This window comes from Lycorma delicatula, chromosome 7 (genome assembly GCF_047948215.1).
Source record: "Lycorma delicatula isolate Av1 chromosome 7, ASM4794821v1, whole genome shotgun sequence".
Lineage (NCBI taxonomy): Eukaryota > Metazoa > Arthropoda > Insecta > Hemiptera > Fulgoridae > Lycorma > Lycorma delicatula.
This window is the reverse complement of record NC_134461.1, coordinates 30729728-30756872: the sequence shown is the minus strand read 5'-3', so window position 1 is coordinate 30756872 and position 27145 is coordinate 30729728. Positions and strand designations below refer to the sequence as shown.

The window sequence follows — 27145 nt, the reverse complement described above, 5'->3', positions numbered from 1 at the left end:
TCCATTAGACGTTAGCCGTTAGCCATTAGCCAATAGCAAATGAGTAACCCACTAGTTTAAAAATAAATTAAGAAATTTAGAGTTTTCCCTAAATGTACATTTAGAAGCAAAGGTGAATTTACCACATTTTCTTCTATCAAAAAGAAATTTCTATCTTCATCAGTTTATTGTTTCTTAAGTCGAAATCAATCTAAAACATTACATCTTTTAACACTAAACTTAAAACTTTATACTTATAAAATTTTATTTATTTTACTTTAACTTATAAAATTTTATTGTTATCACTAATAAATATTGTTGAAATTAGAAATAAAAATTAATTCTATATTGTATATATCAACTTATTTTTACAATAGAAGGAAAGAAGAAGGGGCAAGAGACAGGAAAGGAGAAAAGCATCAAACCAATCAAATGATAAACATTTATCCATTTTTTGCTAATTAGTGTATATTATTTTACCTTATATTCTTTATGGTTATGGCACATGGCACGTAGCTCACAAGCATATATATAATTCCTTTATACAGAAATAGTGACCTATTAAGAATGTTTATCAAAAATGTATTAAGTTACTTAATTTATTAAGCTTATAGTTTAATTTACTTGTCATAACCTATACAGAATTTATTAGAATCTTTCCAAAATTAATTCTATATATATTAATTAGTTTTAAAAAAGTTGATTTTTATAAAAGTTGGCAAGATGTTTTTTCCAAGAAAGGAAATTGTCCATTATCATCATCATCATCATCATCATCATTATATGAGAAAATTGTTATTAATTATAAATAGAAAATGTTTCTCACTGCTGTATTTGTATAAACTTAAATGATGTTTTTATTGTATCCATTTTCATTTTCTATATATTTAATTCATTAGATAGAGAGGTTATTTATGTTATTGGAAACACTCATTTTCTATATATTTCTAATTTTAATTTTCTTATCCTTTTCAATATTTAGGTCAAGAAAATTTGGTGTTTTTTTAATTTCTACAGTGTGCATTATATTTTTAAGAAAATCATTATCGGTGAAATTTTTCCTTCAAATTACCAAGAAGAAATACACCTAAGAGGAAAAACATCTGATGCAGTACACATCACAAAGTGCTAAGTGGTATATATAAAAAAAAATGCAGCAAGTGTGATAAAATATTTTTTTTATTATTGATAATAAATTCAACTTAGAAAAACTGAAAATGCACAGTATTTCCAAGAAGGCTTAAAAATAGAACTAATGGTGCAATCTTTTGGGCGAGGTAATAACTTGTCAAGAGAAGCCTTGTGTGGCACACCTGGTCAAGCGACAGGTGACAATGCTGGGCACTCTCCATACTTGCTGAATAGTCCTTGCAAACTATTTTCTGATTTCTAAGACAAGATGGCCGTAAAGGGGAGTGAGATGAATTTATAGATGCCATAGAAGAAAGTGTAACAAGAAAATGTAACAAGCATCCTAAAGATGCAGCATAATAAGATTTTTTTTTGTCATTGTTTTAATGAAATCTAGATGAAATCATTGTCTGAAATCTAGAAATTTTTGTTCAGATTGAAATTTTATTTAGGTATGGAGAACTAATTTAACATTCAATCAATTGCAAGTAGTAACTAAATCATTACATAAAATTTACCTAATTTCCTAACAGACATTCTGTAGTTGAATTCAAAAAATAGGCTATCACATTTTAACTACTCTGCATATTGCCACAGCAATCCTAAAATTTTGACAACATATGCAAGTCAATCAATCCTAGCATGTGATATCAGTGGATCATTAGCATTAATTGGTTTTGCTGATGTAAGATATTGTACATATATATAAACTTCTTACTTACTCAGATTGTCTTGAAATATTGAAAAATCCTTTTGATCTACGAGTACCAGCAGAAAATAACTTATTAAGATGATGAGACGTCATATTACACTCCACAACAGTAAATCTTTTAAGGATAAAAAAAAACAACAATAAATAAATCAATATTAAAATCAGATCAACTATTGACCATTTCTGACACCACTTAGGGTACATTATTTCTCGTATTAACTGAAAAAAAAAAGAAGGAAATTATATAAATGCAGTAAGCTTTTTTTATCTTAATATTAACTGAAAATATTGCTACTAATACAGTTTAAACTAGCAATTTAAAATAGTTCACATCCTTTAGATTTTACAAAATACCACACTCTGTGCATCAGGCTCTGTATGAATTGGATAGGCCCCACTTCTGGCCAGTTCTAAGAATGGACACAGTTCACATAGTTGGAGACTACATTTAAAATTACTTTTGACTGACCAAAGAATATCGTTAACATCTTTTAGTTGACAGTTTCTGAATTATAAATACGGGCAGAAATTCTTTTTTTGTAATGTTTTGTAGGTATAAATTTTTAATCTTTATGTTAATTTGATTTTTATTACAAATATATATTTTATTTTCTATTTTTTTTCTAGTTTTAGACCTTTATTTTCTGTAAATAGTTCTTTGGCGTTTCTTCTACGATTTTATCTCAATACAGTTCAGCATTTTAGCAAGTTTTCTTTGTATGTACCAATGATGGTTTTTTTAAGAATGTATTTCTTACATTAAAATTCACTTTTAATACTTTTGAGCCCATGTTGGTGGAGTTTCTGTGCTGGTGAAGCAAGCCGTCGTTTTCTCGTTATGTTTAGGGTTATTATTACTGTTATTTTTGTTGTAAATGAAAATAAATTTAGCAGTTTTTTTTTTTATTGTATTGGTATAGTGATTATATTTATAATAATGAATAAATATATATGTCCATATCATATGATCATAACATTTATGATCTGAAAATTGTGAAACTAACTCAATTCACAACTTACTATCAGAGTCAAATAGTTGTGATTATTCTGATTTGGAAAACAGTTGTCAGTATTCAAAACTAACACACAGTATTCAAAACACATGCCAATATTAAAAAAAAAAATAGCGGAATATCAAATGCAATAAATCAACGAGTCAATTGTACATCTGAAATTAACAAATATTCAACAGCTGTAAAAGACAAACTGAATAAACAATTTGAAAAAATAGTGCATGGAATAGTAGGAAACTGTAAAAATTGCATTAAAGTTTTTATGCATTTTTTTCTATTATTTTACATATGTGAATGGTAAAGAAACCTAAACTAAGTATTACTGGTCTACTAATCTTTTTAAATGCACTCCACATCCAGCATCTGTGATTGCAAGAGATCTGCGACAATGACAGTTATTTCATACAATTAAGTAGGCCATGATCCTTTGCACAAATTAAGACCATTAATAAATCATCTGCTTCAATATATCCAGCTTTGTTGTCTCCATTTTGAGAATTCAACAGTTGATGAAGGGATTTATGGTTTTAGAAGCAGGATATAGTTTCATGTACACAACAAAAACAAGCCCGATAGGTATGGCCTAAAAATATATATATATAAAGTTTAGATTCTTCAACTGGTTATGTTCTCTAACATTTGAGGTCTACACCAGTAAATGAAATGACAGCTCTATAACTGCCCTTTTTCAAAGACTCCTTGTTGATTATCTAGATAAAGGGCACACTTTATACACATATAGATTTTAAGCTTTCCTGCAATAACTTGAATGCTGTACCGTATAGAATTACCAAAGATAAAAAAAAATGAAGAGGTGACAAACAAATGAAGTGGTGGAAAAAATTATTTTCCATTTTTTCATTGTCAGTTACTAATGCAATCATTGTTTACTGTGCTTCAATTATCACAGCCTGATGAGTGTATTTAGTTTGTTCTGAAAAGGCAAAAGTTGTTATTGGAAAGGTTGTAGGAAAATACTTGGTGGTGTCCAAATTGTTCTGTAACTCTTTATTTACCAGAGTGCTTTCAACTACATCACACCAAAGCAAATTATATTTAGACAACTGAAATGTCACAAGTAAGTAGGTAAGTAAGTATCATAACTAAGTAGGAAAGTAAGTGTCACAACTAAATAGGTAAGGTAAGTAAGTGTCACAACTAAATAGGTAAGTAAGAATCACAACTAAATAGGTAAGTAAGTGTCACAACTAAATAGGTAAGTAAGTGGTCTTAAGTAAGTAAGTGTCATAAGTAAGTTAATATTTATGAAATAATTATAAACTTGTGTAAATATTGAAATAATGTGACTAGCAAATACTTATGTAAATATCATCACTTGTGTAGATATTTCTAACTGTCAAAAATAAAGTTCTGTTGGGACTTGTAAAGTGTATCCTTACTTTTCTGAGGAGACTAAAATTTTTGAGGTGTACAATATTCATCAAAATAAACTGTATTTTATGAAATCAAAAACTCATAATGTTTCATTTACAATTTTTTTTTTAAAATAGTTTTTCACTTTTGTAATTTTTTACTAAGGTGTTTTACATTATTCACAATAAAGTACATTTTATTCTCTTTAAAATGATGTACGTCAACACTAAATATGAAATGCATGAACATTTTCTTTAAATACTTCAAAAAACCTGAGGATCCAGGCCTATGCAGTTCATTACCTAGCATTCAAAGTGTTATATACAAAATTATACATTACAAAATATAAATAATAAGTTTTACTTTAGTAACCTTTATTTTAGGTGGTATTGTGGTTTTGAGTATATGTAGAGAGGCCAGACAAAGTGTGGGTTTCTGAACCAGAGTAATAGTTGTTTCATTAACTAATGAAACTTGTTCATTCCAGATTAATAATAATCAAATATGGGCTAACAGAACAAAACAAATTTAAAATGTTGGATGTCCTATTTTTTATGGATGGCATTGCTAAAAACAAGTGAAAATTAGAACATATTTTTAAAAATTAAAAAAAATTACTCACTCTTTCTTTCTTTACAGCTAAAGGCTCATAACAGTACTGAGATCGAATTTCATATAGTTCTTCAATAAATTCTCCATCAGACAATAATTTATCATTGTACGACTTTACTTTGTGTTCATTATGCAACAGAATAGTAGACTCCTTTTGAGATACCTGCAAAAAACATCCTCATTAAACACCTAATATTTGATTATACATACGTATACATATAAATTATGTGTACCATTATACATATTTGAGTATGAACTCTTTTCCTTTGGAGGGGACATTTTTATATTTCTTTTGAGAATAAAGAATTTTTACAGTGAGTAAGACAGATTTTATTATCACCTGAGAGACTGAAGCTACAGAATGCCAAATGCTTCAAACTCTGAAGAATAAAAACTTGTCAAGTTCAAAAATATTTTTTAATGACCCCATCTGGATATCCTATGGAGGGGTGTCTTCCCCAGGGAAGACACTATCCGCCACCCCCTGTTCTTAGCCGTTATGGGCTTTACCAGAGGTTATCTTCAAAACCTCAGCTTTTGACATATTCCAGTCTGCCTTAGCCAGGATGCCACCGATGCGAATGCCACAAGTGACATTCTCATCGGTGTACTACTATTTAATAAACTCAAAACAATCACAATCAGGACTGATCACACGTCAAATACTGAAGAAGAAATTGCAGGCCCTCTCCACGACATATTGAAGGTGCTTCTTAAATTGCAGTTTCTCATCAAGAAACACCCCGAGGTACTTTTAAACCTAAACATACTTTATATGCTGGCCTGCCATTAAAACACAGACACAGTAACTCGCTGCCAAACGACCTTTGAGGAGCATCATCATGGTCCTTCCCAGGCTTAACACTAAACATCATTTTGTATTGTTGACCGCACAGCTGAAGCCATCCTGCAAGCCCAAATGGCTTGAAGTTAAATCTTCCTCTGCAAGCTTCCTTTGACCAGCAGGAGCTCATCGTCAGCATAAGCCACGATGCAACACCTACTGGGCAACCTCAGCCACAGGAGAGAATCAAACTCCACCACCCACAATAATGGACCCAACACTGCTCTGGGGACATCCCTTAGTATTGCCAACCTCATGACTGCCCTCGCAGAGCAGCACAGCCCAATGACTGAAGTAACTTTGCATAACTTGCAATTCACTCGCAGTACATTCTCTTTTTTGGAGTTTATAAATAGCAGAAGGCCACCATAGATTATTAAATGCTCCGGAAATGTCCAGGAAAATCCCCAGAACATGTTCCGTCTCACTGGTTGTTATCACACTCATCACAATGAGTGTGGCGCCCCCCTCAGTACACACTTTCCAGGACAAAGCCCATACTGATTCTCCATCAACAATCTTTGCAAGATTAACTTCTCATTTATATGCAGATACAGAACCTTTTCAAAGACCTTGCCAATAACCAGAAGTAACCGAGGCCCTATAAGACGAACTAACACCAGGTGTCGCCACCTTTAAAAAACAATTTAACAATCCCCTTCTTCCAGCACCCAGGGAAATTAATTTTCAAGCAAACAACAATTTATTAAATACACATGTGACAACTCTCACACCCACCCTAACTGAGCAAACAAGAAGCTCCGCTGTTATTCCACCAAAGTCTGGGGTCTTACCCCTACATAAACTACAGATAGCTTGATGCACCTCAGCCTTGGTGATCTCCAAGGACACTGCACCCCTGTGGAACTGAGCAACCTCTCACTGCATCCACAGATGATATGCGGTCTCTCCAGCTTCGTTATCAGGTAGTAAATTATCCAGTAATTTGTGTAAAATTTCTGAGTACCTGAAATTACACCAAATCTGATGTAAGAGAGCAGACAGAAGAACGTCCTTTTGTCGTTTGTATCCCAAGACCCTATTATACTATGCCCCAGGGATCCCTGTTCCCATGCTTATGAATAAAGGAATGCTAGGAATCCCTTTTCACAGTCTGAACTTTATGAAAGTAATGACACCTCAGAGTCTGGGGGACAACAAGAATGGCCTGTCATTCCACCCTCACGTTGAGCTCTCTGTAAACGACAAAGCACCCTCTTCATGCCAGACAGCTCCCTATTCCACCATGAAGCAATCCCCTCTCGACTGGAACTTTGGGACATTGAACACTCAGTAACATCAAGAAAAGCCATCAACAAACCAACTGCCAGATCTTCCAAATCCTAGACATCCGGACTCAGATCCAAAAATTAGAGCCTGGTCAAAAGTAAATCAACAAATTTCTTCCAGTCCGCACACCTGTGCAGGAAACGACCCTGCTGAACCAAAACCTTACATCAGTAGCGCTCACTCAAGCCACCAGGCAATCTCATAGACATCTTCAAATCACTCAAACAATCAACTACCTTCCAGTTACAAACATTGGCAAGGATAAAACTACTAACAGTAACATCGATGTTCATTTCACCAAACAATCTACACCAAAAAATCAAGGTATGTCATATACCTGTAGATCATGCTGGGCCAAAAAGCCCTCTATTAATTCATTGCCAACAGTGAAGTGAAACCACTATGCCACAAGCATGACTTAGCATTTACATCCACACCTATATGGACTGGGCCAGTGCCAGAAAATTGTAGCATTTTACCTCAGACCTCAAGATGACAATCAGCAGGATCTCTATACTAGAAATATGACCTAGCAACATACAGATGTTAAGTTCTGAAGATCCACACAGACAACGACATGATGATTACAGTGATAAACATAATTTTTGTTTCCTAATATGCGATACATGATTTTAATTTGTTTTTTGATGCTGAAAACGAATATGAACTCAGAATCTTTTAATCACCCACCATTTTTGAAAAATTGTTAATTTTAATTAAAGGATTTTTTTTCATTTCTCAACATATAGTTAGCATTTTAAGCTCCTGTTTGCATTTTGTTAGCTCATTTTTTATTGTTTAACTTTGTTAACAAAATTTGTAAACTATAAATAAACAATACTAGACAAAGAATTAAATCATATCACAGTCACTTATTATGACATCATATCTAATATTGAAAAGTGAGCCTTCATGGACAAGATTAATCATGTCTGTGCAGGTCAAACATATAGCAGAAAACACAGCTGTGTTGTTTGTATTAAGCACTGGATTTAGGAATGAATTAATTTTTTTCAGTCTTATTGCTGTCTTGTTTGTTAACAGTGCTTTCACTGTAAAATTAATTGGTAATCAAGTTAAGACATGGGCTCCTCACACAGTATGCACTAATTGTTCTGTATATTAAGAGGATGGCTGAAAGTTACTCTGAAGGGCTTTGCCATTTCGTGTACCTATGGTTTGGCGTGAACCAAGGATCATGTAACAGACTGTTACTTTTGTTTAAAAAATGTCTGGAGTTTATAAAAAATTTAAACATACAAGTTTATTTAACATTTTAAACATATTATTACTATAAATTTAAACATAATATTTTTCATTGCAATATGCAATCAGGCTGTAACAGTGAATTTATTCCAGTTCCTGAGCCAGCTGTAAATGTATGTTTCAAAAGCAGCGATGAATAAACAAATATCCTACCATACCAATCGCTTACAGGATTTATTTGAAAGAGACATACTATGTGATGAAAGACATTCTTGAAAAAATAGATTATAAAAAACATAGCTGGAACATATGTGGCGATTTGAAAGTTATAGCTATTTTGTTAGGCATACAATTAGGCTATACTAAGTAAATGCGTTTTCTTTGCAAATGGGACAACTGAGCTAAGGATAAACATTATGTTACCAAAGAGTGGAAGAAAAGTGACAACTTAACTCCAAATGGGAAAAATATTATTCATGAGCCCTTAGTTGAATCCAAAAAAATATTTTTACCCCCTCTCCATATCAAGCTGGGACTAATGAAAAATTCTGTAAAAGCAATGAAGAAGGGTAGTCCCAAATTTTTGTATATCAGGCAGAAATTTCCGAATGTAAATGAAGGAATAGTTAAAGAAGGAGTATTTGTTAATCCTCAAATAAGAGAGTTGGTGGTCAAAGATGATCACCAATATATCTTTGAAAATATCTCCACTCACATCTGGATTTTCTCCCAGACAACCTCGGAGATGTAAGTGACATTTCAGTGATGGAAAGATGCTAAAAAGGACAATGCCAGACTAACATGCTAGCTAATTAGCATTGGACATTAATTAGGAATATACTTGAGAGACTATTTATAAAATAAAAGCATAATTCTAACACAGGCAAAATTATAAATTTTATTTTTTTGAAGCGTAATTTAAAACTAAGGGCGACAGAAAAATTGTATTTACAGATCTGTAATGTATGCAAAAAATCAATTCAAGAAATGGTATCACATTTAGAGAAACCAAAAAACAACCTTTTTTTGTCTATCAGTGATTCTGAGAGCTATCAAATAGACACAATCAAGTTCCCTTCTGCACAAAACAGTGGACATGCTTTCAGAACCACAATAGAATCTCTTCCAATGAGAAAAACCTGGCAGATCACTGGACACAATATATGGATGCTGAAACAAAACAACATCCAAACCTCTATGTAATTCAATCTTTCCAAACTCAACCTGTATAACTACCAAAATTTAATATCTTCAAACAATTTTTTTATCGACAAAAAATCACACAGAAACTAAAGCCAAACTAGATAAAATTTAGATAAAAGATGCATGATGTTTCATTAATTAGAACCGTCTGCAATTCTCTGGTTATTTTCAGAGATCATAAAAGAGCACAAGCAACATTGGAACATTCTGGCCTCTTGAGGTTTCTATCATATTTTGCACTAATATATTCATATGCAAAAACTATCTGCTAGATGTGTGCTGCATTTTTTCACACTTGATTAAAACCTTGAATGAATATTTACATCTGTAAATATAATTTGAGGCTGTTTCTTCACACCCAAGAGAAATCTTTGTGCAGTTTCATAACTTGTTAATGAAACTTATAACTACAGACCTAAAACTAAGGAACTAAGAAACTAATAGGTTCCAGTAGGGGAATTTGCTCCAAAGAAAACAAACACCACTCCATCAGAAGGAAAGGTGATTTTAACACTCTTTTGGGATGCTTAGGGCATCATCTTAATTTGCTTTATGAAAAAGGTAAAAAACAATACACTACTATCAGTTTTCAAATCCCAAGAAATGGCCAAAATATCTACCTATTTTGAAAATTTGGATAAATCATATGATAAGAAGAACTCCAGCATCATTGAACAAGTTTACAGACTTGAAAGGAGATAATGATTGAAAATAATGATTTTCCCAAATAGCTGACAATTCTAACTGGAAAATCCCTTTAAATCCAATATTTTAGAACAATTTTAATGGAGTATGATTTCAATTAGCACCACTGCAAGGGTATTGTGAGAACTGGAGTAAGGACAATCCTAACTATCATTTTTGCTTTTATTTTTTAATTAGTAGTAATCCCTACCTGAAGCTTTTCCATCCTTGTCTGTATATAAATTTTATATAATTACCATATTTTAATTTATATTCTATGATTCTCTACTATATTTTATCCTTAAGAAAATGTATATGTGGAATATGAAATTCAATATCGTCCAGTATCTTTTTATCTCTTGTTGATATGAAATCACTTCCCCATTTTTGTAAATACTATTGGAAACTAATTCCACTTTTCTCTAATGTTTAACAATGGTTGCAGTATTTTTTTTTAATGCATGAAATTTTGATGGATTACAAGCTAGTCCCCTTTGTGTAGTATTCAAGTTTCAACTGAGCTTTGCAGGCCACCTGTACCTTCTAAACTTTTACCTTACTTATAGCTGTGATTTAAATGCTTTATTTTTCTTCATTACGCTATTTCATCTGGTAATTATTGGATATGGTTGCTCTTGTGAATGGTTAGTTGAATTTATCTTGGAAGACTGATAAATCTGGTTAGATGATTTTTAGATATTCTTCCTATTAATCTTTTTGACATTCAAATTACAACTTTCTCCCTTTTTATTTCTTTACAACAAAGCATCAACTCTTAAATATTCCTAACTTTAGAGAGTCAAAAGATAAAAAGCAAATCTTACATAGTTTCCAAATCCATTTTTCAATGTATTTGTTTTAATGGATTACTTTATTTGTTAGTAAAATTACTGATAAATAGATTTAAAAACACAAGCATACCTATGTATGTTGTTCTATGTTAAGTTCTCATCTAACAGCTCTAAATTGCAGGCATTATTAATCACATATAGTCATTTTTAATCACAGCTGTTGAGATGTTGAAGAATACTTCTTTTCAAATCCAATAAAGATATTTCAAAGCCTGCCAAAAATTATCTACGAGATAATTCTTATTTGATAAAATGAGTAAAAATTTGGTAAAAAGGTAAAATTAAATAATTACCTCAGAACAAATTCAGAAATCCTTTTGCAATGATTTATTAGGCTTCAATTACAACATTGGTTTGCTTTTAATAAGTTAGTGTTCTTATAAAAATATTCATTATTTTATGACCAAATTACTGACAAAACCAGCTGGGTTTTATAAATTTTAAAACATCAATCAATTAGATCTATCACCAACTGTAAAACAGCGCAATCTTAAATAAAAAATATACATACCTAAGTAAATATCTACTTATGTGGGTGTATAACTTACCCCAAGCACATATCCAAGAATCATACTGGAAAACAAAAGTATTGTAGGTTCAATTACAAATACACTTAAACAATTAGCAAATAAGGTTGTTAATATCCATTTAAAACTTCTTCTTAGTGGAAAGTTATGACCGAAGTACAAGAGAATGGAAAATTCAATTGATACACAAATAGCAATAGCAATCCTGAAACAATTACAAATTAGGAAAAATAAAATACATTTTCAAACATTTTTCTATTTAAACAATATATCAAATTTACACTACATTTCTGATAGTTATACATAAATTTTAAGAGCTTTATTATTTTTTTTCAAATAAGTTTTAAAAATTAAGATCCATTTAAAAATTTCTTATGGATTATAATCATATGTTAAAGATTACTGTAATTTTCAGATTAGTAACAAGGTAGAAGGGAATTACAACGTTAAAAATATTTAACTACTGAAGCTGCTATGTACTCATCAAACTTGCTGAGTATGATGGTTATTTAACTATCAGTGAGTCCCTCTAACTTACATTGACTGAGTATGTCTTCATTTGATAAGAGCCACACATCCTCAGTCAGTAGGAGCTAATAAAGCAATTTACCTTCTTTTTTTGAAGATAATCTATATACATTTTTAGATTTGCACATCATTACTCATTCGAAAGCAGAAATTATCATCAATAGTCTTAAAAAAATATGTTCTATTGCTAAATAATGTAACCAAGATTTATAGATTTTTAATTAGCTACAGAGAGAAACATTAGAACGAAAAATGGCAAGTTTATAATTTGTCCATGAATCTGGCAGTTAAAAATTAGGACATTAATTTTGTAGCATGCATATTACCTGGCTTTTACATTAAACTATTCATCAATGATAGTATGCACTTTTGATCAGAGCTAGTTTTGACTGACCCTTGCATTGTAGTCCTAGACAATTTTCAGCTGTACATCTAACAACTGATACTATAAGACAAACATCAGACCTGGATAAATAAACACAAGAGACTGAATAACAGAAGTCAATGAATCAGTTTAGGTTTCTTTACTATTCATTTTGCTGGGATGTATTTTTTAGAGATTTAGGAGCAATATCCCCATTTTTGGGTGTTTTGTTCATGGAAATATTTGGATCATAGTTAATATTTTCTGTAGTGAAAGTTTCATTAAGAAAAGATCAAAGTTAGGTGAGGTTTCACAAAAAAAATAGTGGGGTCCAATATTTTCCAAGGAAACAGTAACATCTGAACACTATAACTACTAGCAAGAGCAGATTATTACTGATCTTGTAGCATTGCTAGAGGAAAATGAATAAAATTGCTGGTTGTAGCAAAATGGTGCAACAACCCACATATATTATGAAACACATTGTTATGTGCTACTTGAAAATCACTTATGTGATCTGTGGCCACCTAATTCACCAGATTTATCTCTCTTGGAAGAAAAACGATTCAGAAATTATTAATCCTCACAAAACTGATAAGACTCAATGGAACATATAGCTGCAAATAGAGGACCTTTTGAACATTTTTCATTTGTATTTTGTATTTTGTATTTGTATTTTGTTCTGATTTTCAAATCATTTTTATTCAAATTTTTTTTCAAATTTGGTTTCCATGTGTAATTTTTTCATACTACTTGCATAACTTACTTGTTGCGTAACTGTATACTGAAAAAATGAATAAATTATAAACAGTTGAATGAGACCAAAATGAATTACTTACCAAGCAATTAAAGTCCACTTATTTCTCCTTTTTCTTACATAATTTTCTTTATCAGTTATAACTATAGGTTGTAAAGGTTGTAACATTAAAAGAGTTGATATAAATTGAACATTTTTTGAATAGTTATCTAAAAATAATGTAAACTCACATTATTGTGCATTATAACTATAAAATAGTTATTTACCTAAATGTGATATTTTATCTAAGTTAAATCTGAACATAGGTCAAATTTTCATAGATCAGAACACATACGATACATAAAAGTATAAGTCAAAATGATGAAATAAACCAATTACATAAAATATTTAGTAAACTGAAGAGAATTTAAATCACAAAGTATTAAATTTATCACTAAAGTATTAAGTATCTCTAGGTTCTGGATAACAAGTAACTGCATCTCATTACATCCTGATGATTCTGAAACGCCTTAAAGATCTCAGGGAGTAGAATCCTGGAAATTGGAAGTTAAGAGCATGAAGTAAGATAAAAAAGTAAGAACAATCTACTGAAATGCAATATATAAGTGCATTCAAGTAATGTTAAATTCTCGATTGTGTTTTTTAATAGTTTCCCAGCGTTTTATATCAAAATGAAAAATCTGTAATATTTGTCATAGACTTTGATGAAAAATCTCTTGAAATTGTAATGGTTGATACTTTCCTTTGCAACTAATAAAAATTAGATGACCTTCATAAAATGTAAGCATCTATTCTCCACCAATTATCAGTTGAGATTCTGAAATCAAGTTGCACAGTTATTTGCTTCTGCAAACAACTGTATAAGTAAACATGATAAAAATAATAATCAAAACATCAAAAACTGATAAATTATTTTAAAAAATCAAAGTTATTAATTATAAAGTTATTCATGACCCTTTCCCTGGGAGCATTATCCTGCAAAAATATTTCAATTTGGATTCTAATGAAAATAAATTGCCAATATCAGTCTTCTAGAACCTGATTTATATTTTTGTGTGAGAGTAATTGCTATTGCTAGTTATTTATTAATACTGAATTTATTGATTTTTCTTACAGCGAAAGATTTTCTCTAACAGAACCTAGGGTTTTGATGAGGGTGATATTTTATCTCCACAGTGTTTTACCCGAGAATTCATTGCATTTTCCTAATTTCACTATAGCAGTCAAATCCTAACATGTAAAGCTAAAGATCCAATGGTATTAAAGGTCACCCAATAAGGACCATCATTCAGAGGATTACTATCCCTTTTCAGTAACCATTATTTCATCTTGTCTTTCCTAAGTAACAATAAACCCTTTATGATAAAGCAGTACACTTACTTACTTCTCAGATCTGGTAGCTCCCTTACCAATAAACAAGGTCTCATGATTCCTAGAGAGAGGATCAAACAGCAAATACACTTAATTATAATATTATGCAATATTACTTAATTTTATAATTATGTTTTGTTTTATAGTAAAACTATTCGTGAAATGAATAATCATTGTACTGAAATTATAAGTTCAGAATCAATTAGTCATATGTCCATAACCTTTCAGCAAAAGCATATTTCTGCTGTGATTAACAAACAAACAAGGACTTGGATTAGTCTATACTATACTATAAATAAATTAATATTAATCACCTAAATCCTCAGTAGATCTGGGAACAAAACATTTTGTTTTTTTAGCATACTCTTTAGTGTTGTAATAATTAGCTGCTGTACTTTTCCTGTAAAATATTTAAGTTAATATTTACAAATATGATATAATACCAAAACTCATAAAGTAATAAAATATAACTTACTCTTGCTGTACAGAGAAACTACAGTTTCTACATTTCTCTACAAAAAATGTCATTCAGAAATTTTTAGAAAATAAATTTTTTTTTTATTATTACCTAGGCTCAAGCAAGTATAATGATTTCCTAATTTATGTTACAAAAACAAGTGGTTTTCAAAATAATATTATATTATTTTAAATAATTTCATGCAATATTATGGGTAACATTAACAATTTGTTGATAAATATATTAAGTGATTGCTGAACAATTTCAAATGTAACAGAAGCAAATTGAAAATTGTTTAACTCAACCAGAGAATCAAATGAGAAACAAATCTTACAGACAAGTTTGTGAGAAAATATTTTAAAAAGGACATAGTTGTTGGGCTACATATTAAAAAATTCAGTGTTAGGAAATTTAATTACAGAAATAATCATGGAAGGTAAAAAATTAGTAAAGACAAAAAGTATATGAAATATATGGCTGAGGATGTGCAAGTAAAATATATTTTAATTTGTATAATTTAAAAAATAAAGATGTTAAGTAAGGATGATTTATTAGCTACTTTATGGGTCAATGAAAAATGCTATTATGTTACTTATATAGCAATTCAATTATTATTTTTTATTTAAATTGACAAGGTGACACTGTTTTATTACATTAATGATAACCAGATTAAAACACTATAAAATGCATACATGAATAAAAAACCTACTTACTTAAAACAGTAACTTAACAAGAAAACAAAAGGTAATACAATGCATAAACTCAGAATGCACTTGAACATAACATCTTCATCAAATGCAGTAAAGGACGGAAGATCAAGTGTTTTTTTTCTAACTAGAAAAAATTAAAAAAAGAAAAAATTAAAAAACCATTTAATTTAGCTTAAAATAAATATTTAGCTTAATCCTGAACAAGATATTTTTCTCCTGTTAAAAAAAAACTACACATGTACAAGTTTAAATTACAAAAGGCAAATCCTTCAATAAGTTTACCTTCATTTCAGAACAATACTGAAGCTTAAAAAAAAACTATGAAGACCTAGCCAGACAAGAATGAAGTTGAAAAAACTGCACGCAAGAGTAAATCAATGCCATTATACAATCCCATAACCACTTCAAATGCTAGGGATATGTACACTCATGTCATACTGACAACATCAGAAATATCCTTAAAGAAACAGATACTGGAATAAACCATTCATAGAATTATAAAATAGAATATTTGATTACGTTAATGAAAACAGTTGATGTTTTTACAGAAAATTGAGATTATGTCAATTGAAAAAAATTAATATTTTCTAGACAATTTTTGGTCACATATGAAAATTTATTAACAGGAATCAAATTTTTTGCTGATTATGGCAATCAAATTTGCATGACTTACTACTAGAATATTAGTAAATAACCCAATAAATAATTTTGTTCTGCAGTTTGTGGTTAAACATAGGTAGTAAAATGGCCAGATGATAGACGACAAGAAAATATGAAGAAGGTAGCAAAGAAGTGTAGCTTTTTCAATACTCCAGTTATATTACTATAGAAGTGTACTTTCACCTTCTTGTTCACTGATGATTGTAATACTTTAACAAAGGCTTAGTATGTTTATAGTACCACAAACAAGGCTTACTACTAGTCCAGGTGCTTGGTGCTTGTTGGCTGTAATGAAAGACCTGCAAAGTAGTGCAAATAATATGATACTCAAAATACTTTAAGACAAAACTTTAAAAACAAAAAAATAAAAATATTAATACCTTCTCACTTTATAGTGAGATCAGAAATTTAAAAAAATATATATATACTCTTATATAAATAAAATGAAATCCAACATCTCTAGTTTTTAGTTTCATGAAAATCATTTGGATATTTTCTTGGACATCAATACAAAACAAACTTTTTTACTGCATTACATTAAGACAAACAAATACTTAGCTGTAAAATACCCACTTCCAGAGAGGAAAGCCATTATTTTAGCATTTAATAATTTTAAAGAAATAGTGAAATATAATCTAAGAAAAAGTAAAATAGAGCAGATAACTGGTATGCTCTATTAGTGTAACTTTACTGAACTGAATATATGCACAATTGTTATTTAAGTAAACTGCATATGCAGTGAGGAACAGTATCATTTGATTGTTAAAACTAATACTTACACATATCACTTTCAAAATAAAATATTACTGTCGACAAGGAAAACACCATAAACAATAATACTCCAAGACGCTGAACTCTGCGAAAATTGCTACGAGGATGCCTACAACAAAAAACAAGAATAAAAACTTGCTATCATGTTTACTGACATTTATAGGTGACAACTTGAGATGCCAATCATTTCCAAAAATTCTACAGACATTCTCAAACATAATTATCCTATGCCATGCTTACAAAGAAAAATATGAAGGAAGACGTTTCCATTGTATTATTTATTAAACAACACAACAGACACCTTCACTCTGTATACACCAAATTATCTGGATGTATAGTGAACTCATTACTCTCAGAGAAAACAAATCAAATCTTTGAAAACAAATCTGACTGATGCTTAGAGTACTTCAGGTGCTTTTCATTCACTGAAGCTGTAAAAAAGAATGGTTAGAAAAACAAAAAATATTACAGAATTAAATCAAAGAGAAATTTAGAAATACATACATACCATTACTGTATTAGATCCCTCTTCAGAAGAGGGACTAAGAATTTATTGTACCATAAATAAATAAAATATTTTATTCATACCAAAACATAATTAAACTTAAAATATATTAGGAATGGGAAGGGATAGGTACAGTGTACCGAGTAAGGAACATGTTCCACTTACGTCATTGTTATCTACAATTATAACCAAGTAATTGTGATGTGGATAGTCATTTAAATAAATAATTTTTCAGTTTTCAATGTTTTTGAATAACATTTCTTGCATTTTAAAGAGCTAAAAAGAGTGTGCTTATATCATAAAATAAGCAAAAACACAGTTTGCTCTTTCTTCATGTATTATTCTTCACACTAAAGTTAGGATCATTTGCTTAAATGCTCTTAGTAATTCAATTTTGTAAATGTAGGCATTACTCAGGCTAACTTTGGATGACAATCCTGAAAAAACAAAGTGACAAAATAAGAAATGAGAAGGGGGCAAAAGCAAAGATGTAGAAAAGACAGTAAAAAAGGATAGAAGAAATAAATTTTGAAATGAAGTTAGAAGGAAAAGCACAAAGACTAAAAAACTAAGTTTAGTATTTTCTATCCAGAACATTATATAAGGATATAAAAAAGGTACAATAAGGATGAGAAAGTAACAGAAGGTAATTTGTTTAAGGAGTATATACAGTAAAGAAAATGTTTGTAAATATCTTACCTGGGTCAAAGAAGAGGAAAATAACTACTGGTAAATAAGACTTACAATTTCAATTTCCAATCTTCCTATCAACATGTTACAAAATGTAAATATATAATATTTGGCCATATGATGATGAAAGGTTTTGTGAAAAATAGTTTTTTTTAAAATGTCTACATTATTAGTTTAAACAGAAACTGTACATGAAATGGCAGTGTAGTTTCTTATTCTTTTTTTACCCCTCATAAAGCTATTTATGGTGTTATTTCCCTAATTTGATCCCTTACCCAGTCTTTTATAGAAATTCCTTGATACTTGATAAAACTGGGTAAAACTTTCTGTTTTAGAATTCAAATCGTTTATACAAATAATTGTCAATTTAAAATAGACAATTTAAAATGGCCATCATTCTGTTACATGATAAATTAGACAACTTTTGGATTCTTTTCTGTATCCAAAAAAATATAATCTTAGCTGCAAACCACTTCTAAAGTATTTCATTCATTCCAGGTCAAAGTCGCATCTTGGACTAGCTTGCATAGTTTTTCTTAATCTTTCAGATGACACTGAAACAGTTTGATTTACTTCTCTTGTTGATTATGATCTGTACATATAGATAAAAATAAGTAATTAATAAAATTCAGTTTATATGAAACAGATGTTACAAGTTAATAATATAGTACCCTCAAATGACTATTTATAGATTCATGTGCAGAAAACACTCACTCACTCACTCACTGTTAAAAAATAAAACATAATATAATTATGTTTTATATTAAACATAATATATTATTATATGTTTAATATTTATATATGAAAGATTATTTCATATGTACATTAAAAAAAAGACCTGCATAACAAACCGCTCCAAATATGACCTTCTCGTATAGCAATGGCAGTATTGTACTTAGTAATAAAAGCTCCACTGTTTATTTCAGTTTCATCTGCCACACTTAATTCATGAGTTAAGACAGCATCTTCTTTTAAGTATATTGTTAACCATTCATCAAGAATAAAGACATATTCTTTGTTTTTGTCAATATCAATTACTACGATTTTAGAACAAAACCTGAAAAAAAAATTTCACAATATCAACCTCAGTAATTAATTTAAGCTTTGTCTAATTGACATATGAAAATTTGTGCAACAAGAGCAATTTAATGTGTACTACTTTTTTGATAGAGTAATTGTAGTGAGGTGAAGCTGAATATGGAATTGATTCTTTCTGAACCTAACAGTCAAGAACAGACTACATTTGAAAGCAGTCCCAATTTGAAAAAAAACTATCAGATTCAAGAATGACTCAGTTCTTTATTAAAATAATGCTCTTCTCAGAAAGAAATCTACTCACAGAAATAATGCTGAAGTGCTTAGAAATACTGCTTGCTGTTATCTTTATGAAAAAGATTTTGATAGTTAACTCGTCCCAATTTCCAATGCCTAATATTTTCTCTATTTCAAAAGGCAACCAATAGGGTGAAATTAACCTATTTTCACTCCATAGTGTGTTCTCAGGAGCTTTCAGTGGATCAACGGTACAGTTACTTGATTTTCACAAAAAAAAAAAGCATAAAAGCAAATAAGCAGCAGCTAGCGTGCATGCATGCAATATTAGGGAAAACAAACAGGGTAGAGTTAAATTTGCTAATTTCAGTATAGTCCATGTTAACCAACCAGGTTGGTCTAGTGGTGAACGCGTCTTCCCAAATCAGCTGATTTGGAAGTCGAGTTTCAGCGCTCAAGTCCTAGTAAAGTCAGTTATTTTCACACGGATTTGAATACTAGATCTTGGATACCGGTGTTCTTTGGAGATTGGGTTTCAATTAACCACACATCCCAGGAATGGTCAAGCAGACTGTACAAGACACTTATACTCTTACATACAATCCTCATTCATCCTCTGAAGTAATACCTCGCGGTGGGTGATTCCCAAAGCCTAAACAAGAAAAAAGGATAGCCCATGTAAAAGAGAACACTAACATATATCAATAAAGATTCAAATTACACTAGTGAAATTCTCTAGTTACCAGTTTGAATTACTTTCACCACTAGAAGAATGTACGAGATATACAATTATCAACAATTCATTCTGTAAACCACAACTTGTACCATAGTACATGTTTATTGACAGCAAGACTTCATCTAACATTCTCAAAGACTTAAAAGACTGATTCCAATTCAATTTCTAATTAAACCAACAGAAATTTAATTTCTTCAATGATGCATGCATCCTTATAAATCAATAATTTAATAATTAATCAATAATAATAAACACTTTATTATTATTATTATTATTATTAATAATTATTAATTATAATCAATAATAATTTTCTACTTAATCATTTCATAACAATTCAATGTAGTTTAACAATTCTTTTTTACTTTATTAATTATTCTTTATTAATTATTAAGTCATAAAAATAGCGAAGGATTTTTGTTTTTTGTTTTTTTTTTAATACTTTAATGACTGAAAAATATAGGCATAACAGAAATCATCAAAACTCAATAATTTATCTATTACCATGAAGGATTATTTCCATGAAAATCAGCCCATACATGTAAATATTTAAGAAGTCCTAATGAAAGTTTAGTGAATATGATAAACCAATCATCTGAGCCTCTGGTAAGCACTTTTCTATAACTACATTTCAAAACATGAACCTGAAAAACCAAACAAAAAATTTTACAAAACTATATGAAAATACAAAAAGTAAAAAAATATCTAAATTAAAAAAATTTTCTCTACTTTTCCATGTTTTCTGAACCCAATATTCTTTTTTAATTTATTAGTAAGATTGCAAACTTCATCTGTAAAAATTTGAATCTGATTATTCTTATAATCACTGCTAACTAAAAAAAAATAAAATAGCTCAATTTTTTAAACGTTTAGGAAAAAACATGTTTGGAAAATTACCAATGCACTCATTCATTGAAAATAGTAAGTGAATTCTCTTATGCGAAACAAAAATACAGATTTAATTGAATAGATAGTTATACATACTTGTGGTCTATGCACTACAATCTATTATCTTTCTCACAGTGGAACACCAAGATCATTCAAGTGATATGTTTTTATTTATATATATGTGTTCCACTGTGAAAAAGATTATGGATTGTAGTGAATAGACCACAAGTATGTATAACTATCAAATTAAATCTGTTTTTATTTTTCGCATTACAATCCTGTTTTACCCTACCAAGGACAACTAATATAATTATTAAAATGAACATTCACCTGTTTTATCGATTTTTTAATAGTTTTATTACGGTCCTCACTAAGTAATATTTGTTATTCCTACTGAATGGCAGAATGTATAATTCCTTTTTTACTCAAAGAAAGAGAGGTTCATTTTTTGTTTGTCAATCTTTCTTATGACTGTGATGCAAAAGGATCTGGGGTACAAATTATATTAATCAGATTTAATTCCATTAAAAGTAATGATGTCAATACTCAGCCAATCCCTTTAATGGACAGAGTTAAAGGATACTGCATTTCAGTAGGCTATGGGAACAATAAAAAAAAAGCAGATGGTCCTATATAGACTGATCCCTGATCTTTAGAAATGACTGTACCAAAAACACAGGGAACTGGAGTATGAGTTGACCCAGTCCTTACCGGTAGGTAACAGGTGTTTTAAGGCATACCTGAAAACTGGTACTGAGACCCTTTGCAGAATGTGATTATTTTGGGGATGAGGATACTGCAGTAAACATGGTGTTCGTGTACAGTCAGTTCCTGCACCATAGGAAAGCGTACCAAAGAGAAATCTCAGAGAACACCATCAGTATTATGCTGTAGACGGAATAATCTTCTAAACAAAGGATGATCTAAAAGATCATCCAAACAAAGATGGCAGAACAATACCAGGTGTGTAAATATGAAACCAGAACTTGCCCATAGATGGCCCTAGCTGTCAATGTAGTTACCATCAACCCGCATCATTGGTGCAATTTTCTTTTTTTGAAGCTGACAAAGATTTTGAACTCACAACAATACAAGTTTCATACAACAGCATAGAGTTTTAATTAGTGTTGAACATGTCAAGCTTTGTACCTACAAACTACATTTTGTAGACAGCATTGATTTTCTGTTACCATTTAAAGAAAACTGCAGGTACAAAAGAAAGAAGTGGATATATTTTGAGAATCCTAAGCATAAAAGATCATGGGTAACTCCTGGCAATCCATCGACATCAATTTCAAGGCCAAATCGCTACGGAAAGAAGACAATGCTCTGTATTTGGTGGGTTCAGAAGGGTGTGATCTATTATGAGCTGCTAAGAATGACCTGGCGAAACCGTTAATACTGAGTGCTACTGACAACAAATGATCAATTTGAATCAAGCATTGCATGAAAGCAACCAGAATATCAAACAAAGCAACACAAAATGATTTTGCTTCATGATAATGCACCATTACACACAGCAAAACCGGTCAAGGAATGATTGAGCCGTTCAGTTGGGAAATACTTTTGCATGCAGCTTACTCACCAGATTTGGCTCAGTCTACTATTTATTTGCATCGATGGGACACGCACTTGATGAAAATGTACTTCACTTCTTATGAAAATGTATGAAAATGGCTCAATGACTGGTTTACCTCAAAAGAGCAACAGTTTTTTGGCATGGCATTCATAAATTGTCAAGAGAGATGGTAAAAATATAGTGATGGACAATATTTTCAATAAAATATTTTTTCAAATTTTCATACAATTCTATACAAAAATTCTGGTTTCATATTTACACACCTGGTACTAGTGAGAGTAATTGCATCTGAATCTTCCTAGGGGAGAAAAAAGTTTATCTCTTAAGAAAGCAACTGAAATGTAAATTATTTAACTTTATGCATAATGTTTTATTTTAAAAAGCAAATAGAGTTATAATGAGTAAGGAGCGACTAAATTACAGTGTAAACTGCTAATAGAAATTTGATTATATTATAGGCGCTTATATTACTTTTCTCCCAGTTTTTTGATGTTTGACACAATATTATTTATTAGAATCTATGTAGTATATGATCTTAAAGCAAATTAATCACCTCTGGGTCAACTTTTATGAACTAAATCTTAAGTAAACATGTTAATTCTTAATATTTTTTTTATTTCATTTAATTCTTGGAATTTGATTAAAATTTCAAACAAAGAAAATAAATTTATAATACATATACATCATATCATACCCACCTTGCTTTTTCCTCTTTTTCCATATATTTGTAGTCCAACAGTAGCAGAAGTACCACCAGATATTCTGTTTCCAGTATAAACTCCTATTAAATAAGGATACCTATACCCAGGAATATTGTCCTCAAGAATAATAACTTTTGCCTAGAAAGAAAATAAGATAGTATACAAAGTAAATAAGAAAATAATGAATTTTCTTTTTCAGTTCTACAAAAACCCAACTCCAAATAATAGAAATTGTGTTTATATTTCAATTACCACCTATTTATTTGTTACTTTTTCAAATTTCTTACCTTGGTAATCAAAAATCTACTGAAATTATTTCATTATTTTTGTTAGAATTCTTTATCATCTGTTTCAGCAGCCAGAATCATTATTATCCACTTACCCATTATTGTGGTAAACTAAAAATCGTAAGTACAAAGAAAACAGTATTTGTTTAAAGAATTAATAAAGTATTAATTTATAAAATTAATCAAACCCATCTAAGGTGTATTAACTGTCAACAAATAGAACTTTATATTTTCACTTGTGATGTACTAATCCAAGATGCCAAATCCATACAGACCCTTCACAAGTTTATATGTACAGATATTGCAAAATAATAGTAATTTTAATTTCTCAAAAATTCCTTATTGCATTTTTTGGGGAAAAATGCAAGATTAGTGTGTAACCCAAACAATGTGTGGATCCACACTTTTGCAACTCACATTTTTTTAATAGAATAATCATACTTACTGCAAAATCATCCTTTCTGTCCAAAAAATAAACCAATATGGCAAAAATTATGAAGAGCGAAAGAAGTGCCAAAAGAAAGAGGCCAACAAAACGATTCTTAATTTTATCTACATTAACAAACGTATCTCTTACATTAACAGCCCAGACTGAAGGAGGATATGAAGATATTGTAAACCCAGAAAAATGTTTACACTGACAATACACAGATCTAGCAGTATCACGAGCAACAACCTGTAAAACATAAAAAAATGCGTTAATAAAATTAAGAAATGCAGTTAATAAGATTGATGCAATATTTATCAAGAAACTTAAAATAGTATTTTTTAAATTATTGTAAAGATAGTGATTGCTGGGGTTTCTCAGAAAACTAATTCCACTCTGGATAAACTGGATAAACACTATAACCATCTAGACCAATCAGCCATCATCACTTTAAATATTAAATCAGAAAATTAAAATATTTTAGTTTTAAAAAAATATTTTATAATATTTTATTACTATCTTACAAAAGCAGTAAGGTAACTTAAATTTTATGTACAGAAATAATGCACACTTTGTAATGCCAAGAATAACAGCCAATATTCTAATGAATATTAATATTACCAAAACTAATATTTTCATTTTATGTTCTAAATACTGCAGTTTTCTTTATAAAGGTATAAATAATTTAATGTCTGCACAAGTTTAAATTTTAAGTTAATATTAACACTTAAAAATTTAATATTTTCAAGTGTTAATATTAAACAAGTGTTATAAAATATTAAAACACTAAGTTGTTGAACTTAAAATATTCATTGAATATTTTAAGTTCAACAGAAATATTTCTTAAATGTAGCAGTTTGTAATATTTTTATCAACCTGTAATAACAGCAAGAATAGGTACCATGGTATAACTTTGTGCAAATGACAAGCGTTTTTATATCAATCTCTGCTTACATTAATTTCAACCATCTTTTCAATCATTCACCGAATTTTATAACTGTTGAAATTTTGAACTTGCTGTTCATGGATCAGGATGGCTGTGAGCAAAAGAACATGTTCTCGAGCTATTTTTATCCTCCACAGAGCAGAAAAGTTAAGTCATTTCGTTGGATACTTTCACATCACTTCATGTTCAGGTATGGTGATGAAGATGAAATTATTTATTCTGAAGTACTTATTCTGTACTCAATACTCCTATAGAGAATGATATTAAAAAAAGAAGATTTTGGCTAGAAGATTTCTAGTTCATAACCAAAATAAAATAGACTTCAGAACCTAGACTTGAGTCCTGGTCATGAAATGATCTTCCTGGTCATTTCCTTTGAAAAATCCATCAAATTTTCCTTATTTGTAAGTAATGCCTGTAATCTACAAGTAATCTAAGTGTCATATGTGGCTTTGTTAGTCCTCTAACATTCTACTCAGTACAAACTTAGGCATAGAAGTACATGCACTACATTTTTCTTAGAGGGAAAGTCATTTTCTTAAAAATAAATACTGATAAAATTACCAAAAAGGAAAACAAATCCTGAAGTTAAACAAAATTTAAACTAAAAATTTACAAATTTACACAAAATTTACACTAAAATTGAAGTGCAGGTAATTAAGGAAAATCTAATAAGATAAAGCTTTTGAAAAATTGTGCCTTATTTTATTTCATAAGTTTTTTTTTAGACAGCAAGGTTTAAAAAGAAAAATTTATAAATTAAGAATTAACCTAAGAGACTTGGATTCATTATTCAAAGTTTATTGGCCATTGGTTGTAATTTTATAAAAATACAATGATCAGCAGCATGATATAACATCATAAAACTTTACTAAATAATCAAAATTATTTAAGGAAATGGTCCTTTCAGAAATAATTATAATAAAACTCCTTCACTAGTGGAGTTAACCACGGAATTCAGGTCAGAAACTGCTGAAAAGAGCTACCTAATTGGCTTCTATGAGAATACTTCTGCGCAATTTAAACCAGTCAATAACAATTTTTTGTATACATTTATTTTAAAGTGGTTGTTAACGTACAAACAAATATTGCAATTTTTAAAATGATTCCAATGAAATTCTTATCAAGATTGTGCCATATGAAAATAGATCATAAAAAAAATGTTCACTTACTACATTACAATATCCTGGTACCCAAGTGTAGATGTCAGTCCAGACATAACAATCAATTTTACTAATTTTAAATTCATATTTAACAAAGTTATTTTCTTTTTCCTGTAAAATAAAACAAATGTCACTGTCATTAGGAAAAACTAATGGTCTACAACAAAGAACAGAAAATTTTAACTATACATACTAGGATTTCGAAGTCAATTTTTGATAGAACTACAGTAATACATGATTACATCAAGAGCCATATGCTGGAATGCCAAATTGTTCAGAAATAACAATAGTAATAAATTTTGGAATAACTTCTAAAATTTACTACATAAGAGAATTTTTTCTACTTTTTTTTCCTGTATACATACAAAAAAAAAAGCAATACTAAAAAGAAAATCATAAAATACCTTAGGTCCAGGTAGAATGCCAATATAGCACAAAGAATTAGAATCTTGATTAGCTTGGAAATCTATAATATGAGTGTCTTTTATTCTATTTACAATTAAATATTCATTCATCATTATATCATAATCAGGAATCATATTTTTTGTAAACACAACCTGCAAAATAAAAGATTTAAATAAAAGGTTAATTCAAACTTTAAACAATTTTACATAAAAAAAAAAATCAAATTATTTCATTATTTCAGCTGATAATTGTAAAATTTTAGATGTGGACATGCTTTTGCTTTGGGCATATTCATTGTCATTTTTTCTTGAATGAGAAATGAATTGCAAATTTTTATTAATAAATAATGTAAAGAAGTAAAATTTCTGAATGTGATATGTGACTCATTATTAATATTCTGCATTGTTGCAAGTCCATGCTTTTTGTCCTGTTTTGTCAACAGGACAAAACATTTATTAGGACAAAAATGCAATATTTTCTTGTAAATATAAGTTAATTTTAGTTT

General features: G+C 29.8%; 2 protein-coding genes across 2 annotated transcripts in view; both read right to left on the bottom strand.

Moving 5' to 3' along the window:
* Positions 1-1936, bottom strand: part of LOC142327583 (polycystin-1-like protein 3) — a 33182-nt gene extending 31246 nt beyond the window's left edge. Inside the window, exon 1 of the mRNA XM_075370757.1 lies at positions 1833-1936. Within this exon, the coding sequence (XP_075226872.1) occupies positions 1833-1915 (83 nt within the window). The 5' untranslated portion in view covers positions 1916-1936. The remainder of the gene's footprint in view (positions 1-1832) is intronic.
* A 1786-nt stretch (positions 1937-3722) lies between these two features.
* LOC142327963 (polycystin-1-related protein) lies at positions 3723-26774 on the bottom strand. The gene is made up of 13 exons (XM_075371388.1): positions 26640-26774; positions 26245-26346; positions 24145-24375; positions 23410-23550; positions 20749-20888; positions 19078-19296; positions 17053-17153; positions 15617-15737; positions 14761-14846; positions 13158-13284; positions 11448-11631; positions 4832-4984; positions 3723-3899 (listed from the first exon to the last, which is right to left on the bottom strand). The coding sequence occupies exons 1-13, from the start codon at positions 26772-26774 to the stop codon at positions 3723-3725; spliced, it is 1917 nt and encodes a 638-aa protein (XP_075227503.1).
* Between the last annotated feature and the right edge of the window lie 371 nt (positions 26775-27145).

Excerpts from the sequence above, each read along its gene's own strand:
- LOC142327963 (XM_075371388.1), bottom strand. The coding sequence starts at position 26,774 with ATGATTCCTGATTATGATATAATGATGAATGAATATTTAATTGTAAAT. Across the intron at positions 20,889-23,409 it reads GAAAAAGAGGAAAAAGCAAG|GTTCATGTTTTGAAATGTAG; the intron begins GTGGGTATGATA and ends TTGGTTTTTCAG. Across the intron at positions 17,154-19,077 it reads TGGAGCGGTTTGTTATGCAG|GCATCCTCGTAGCAATTTTC; the intron begins GTCTTTTTTTTA and ends TTTTTGTTGTAG.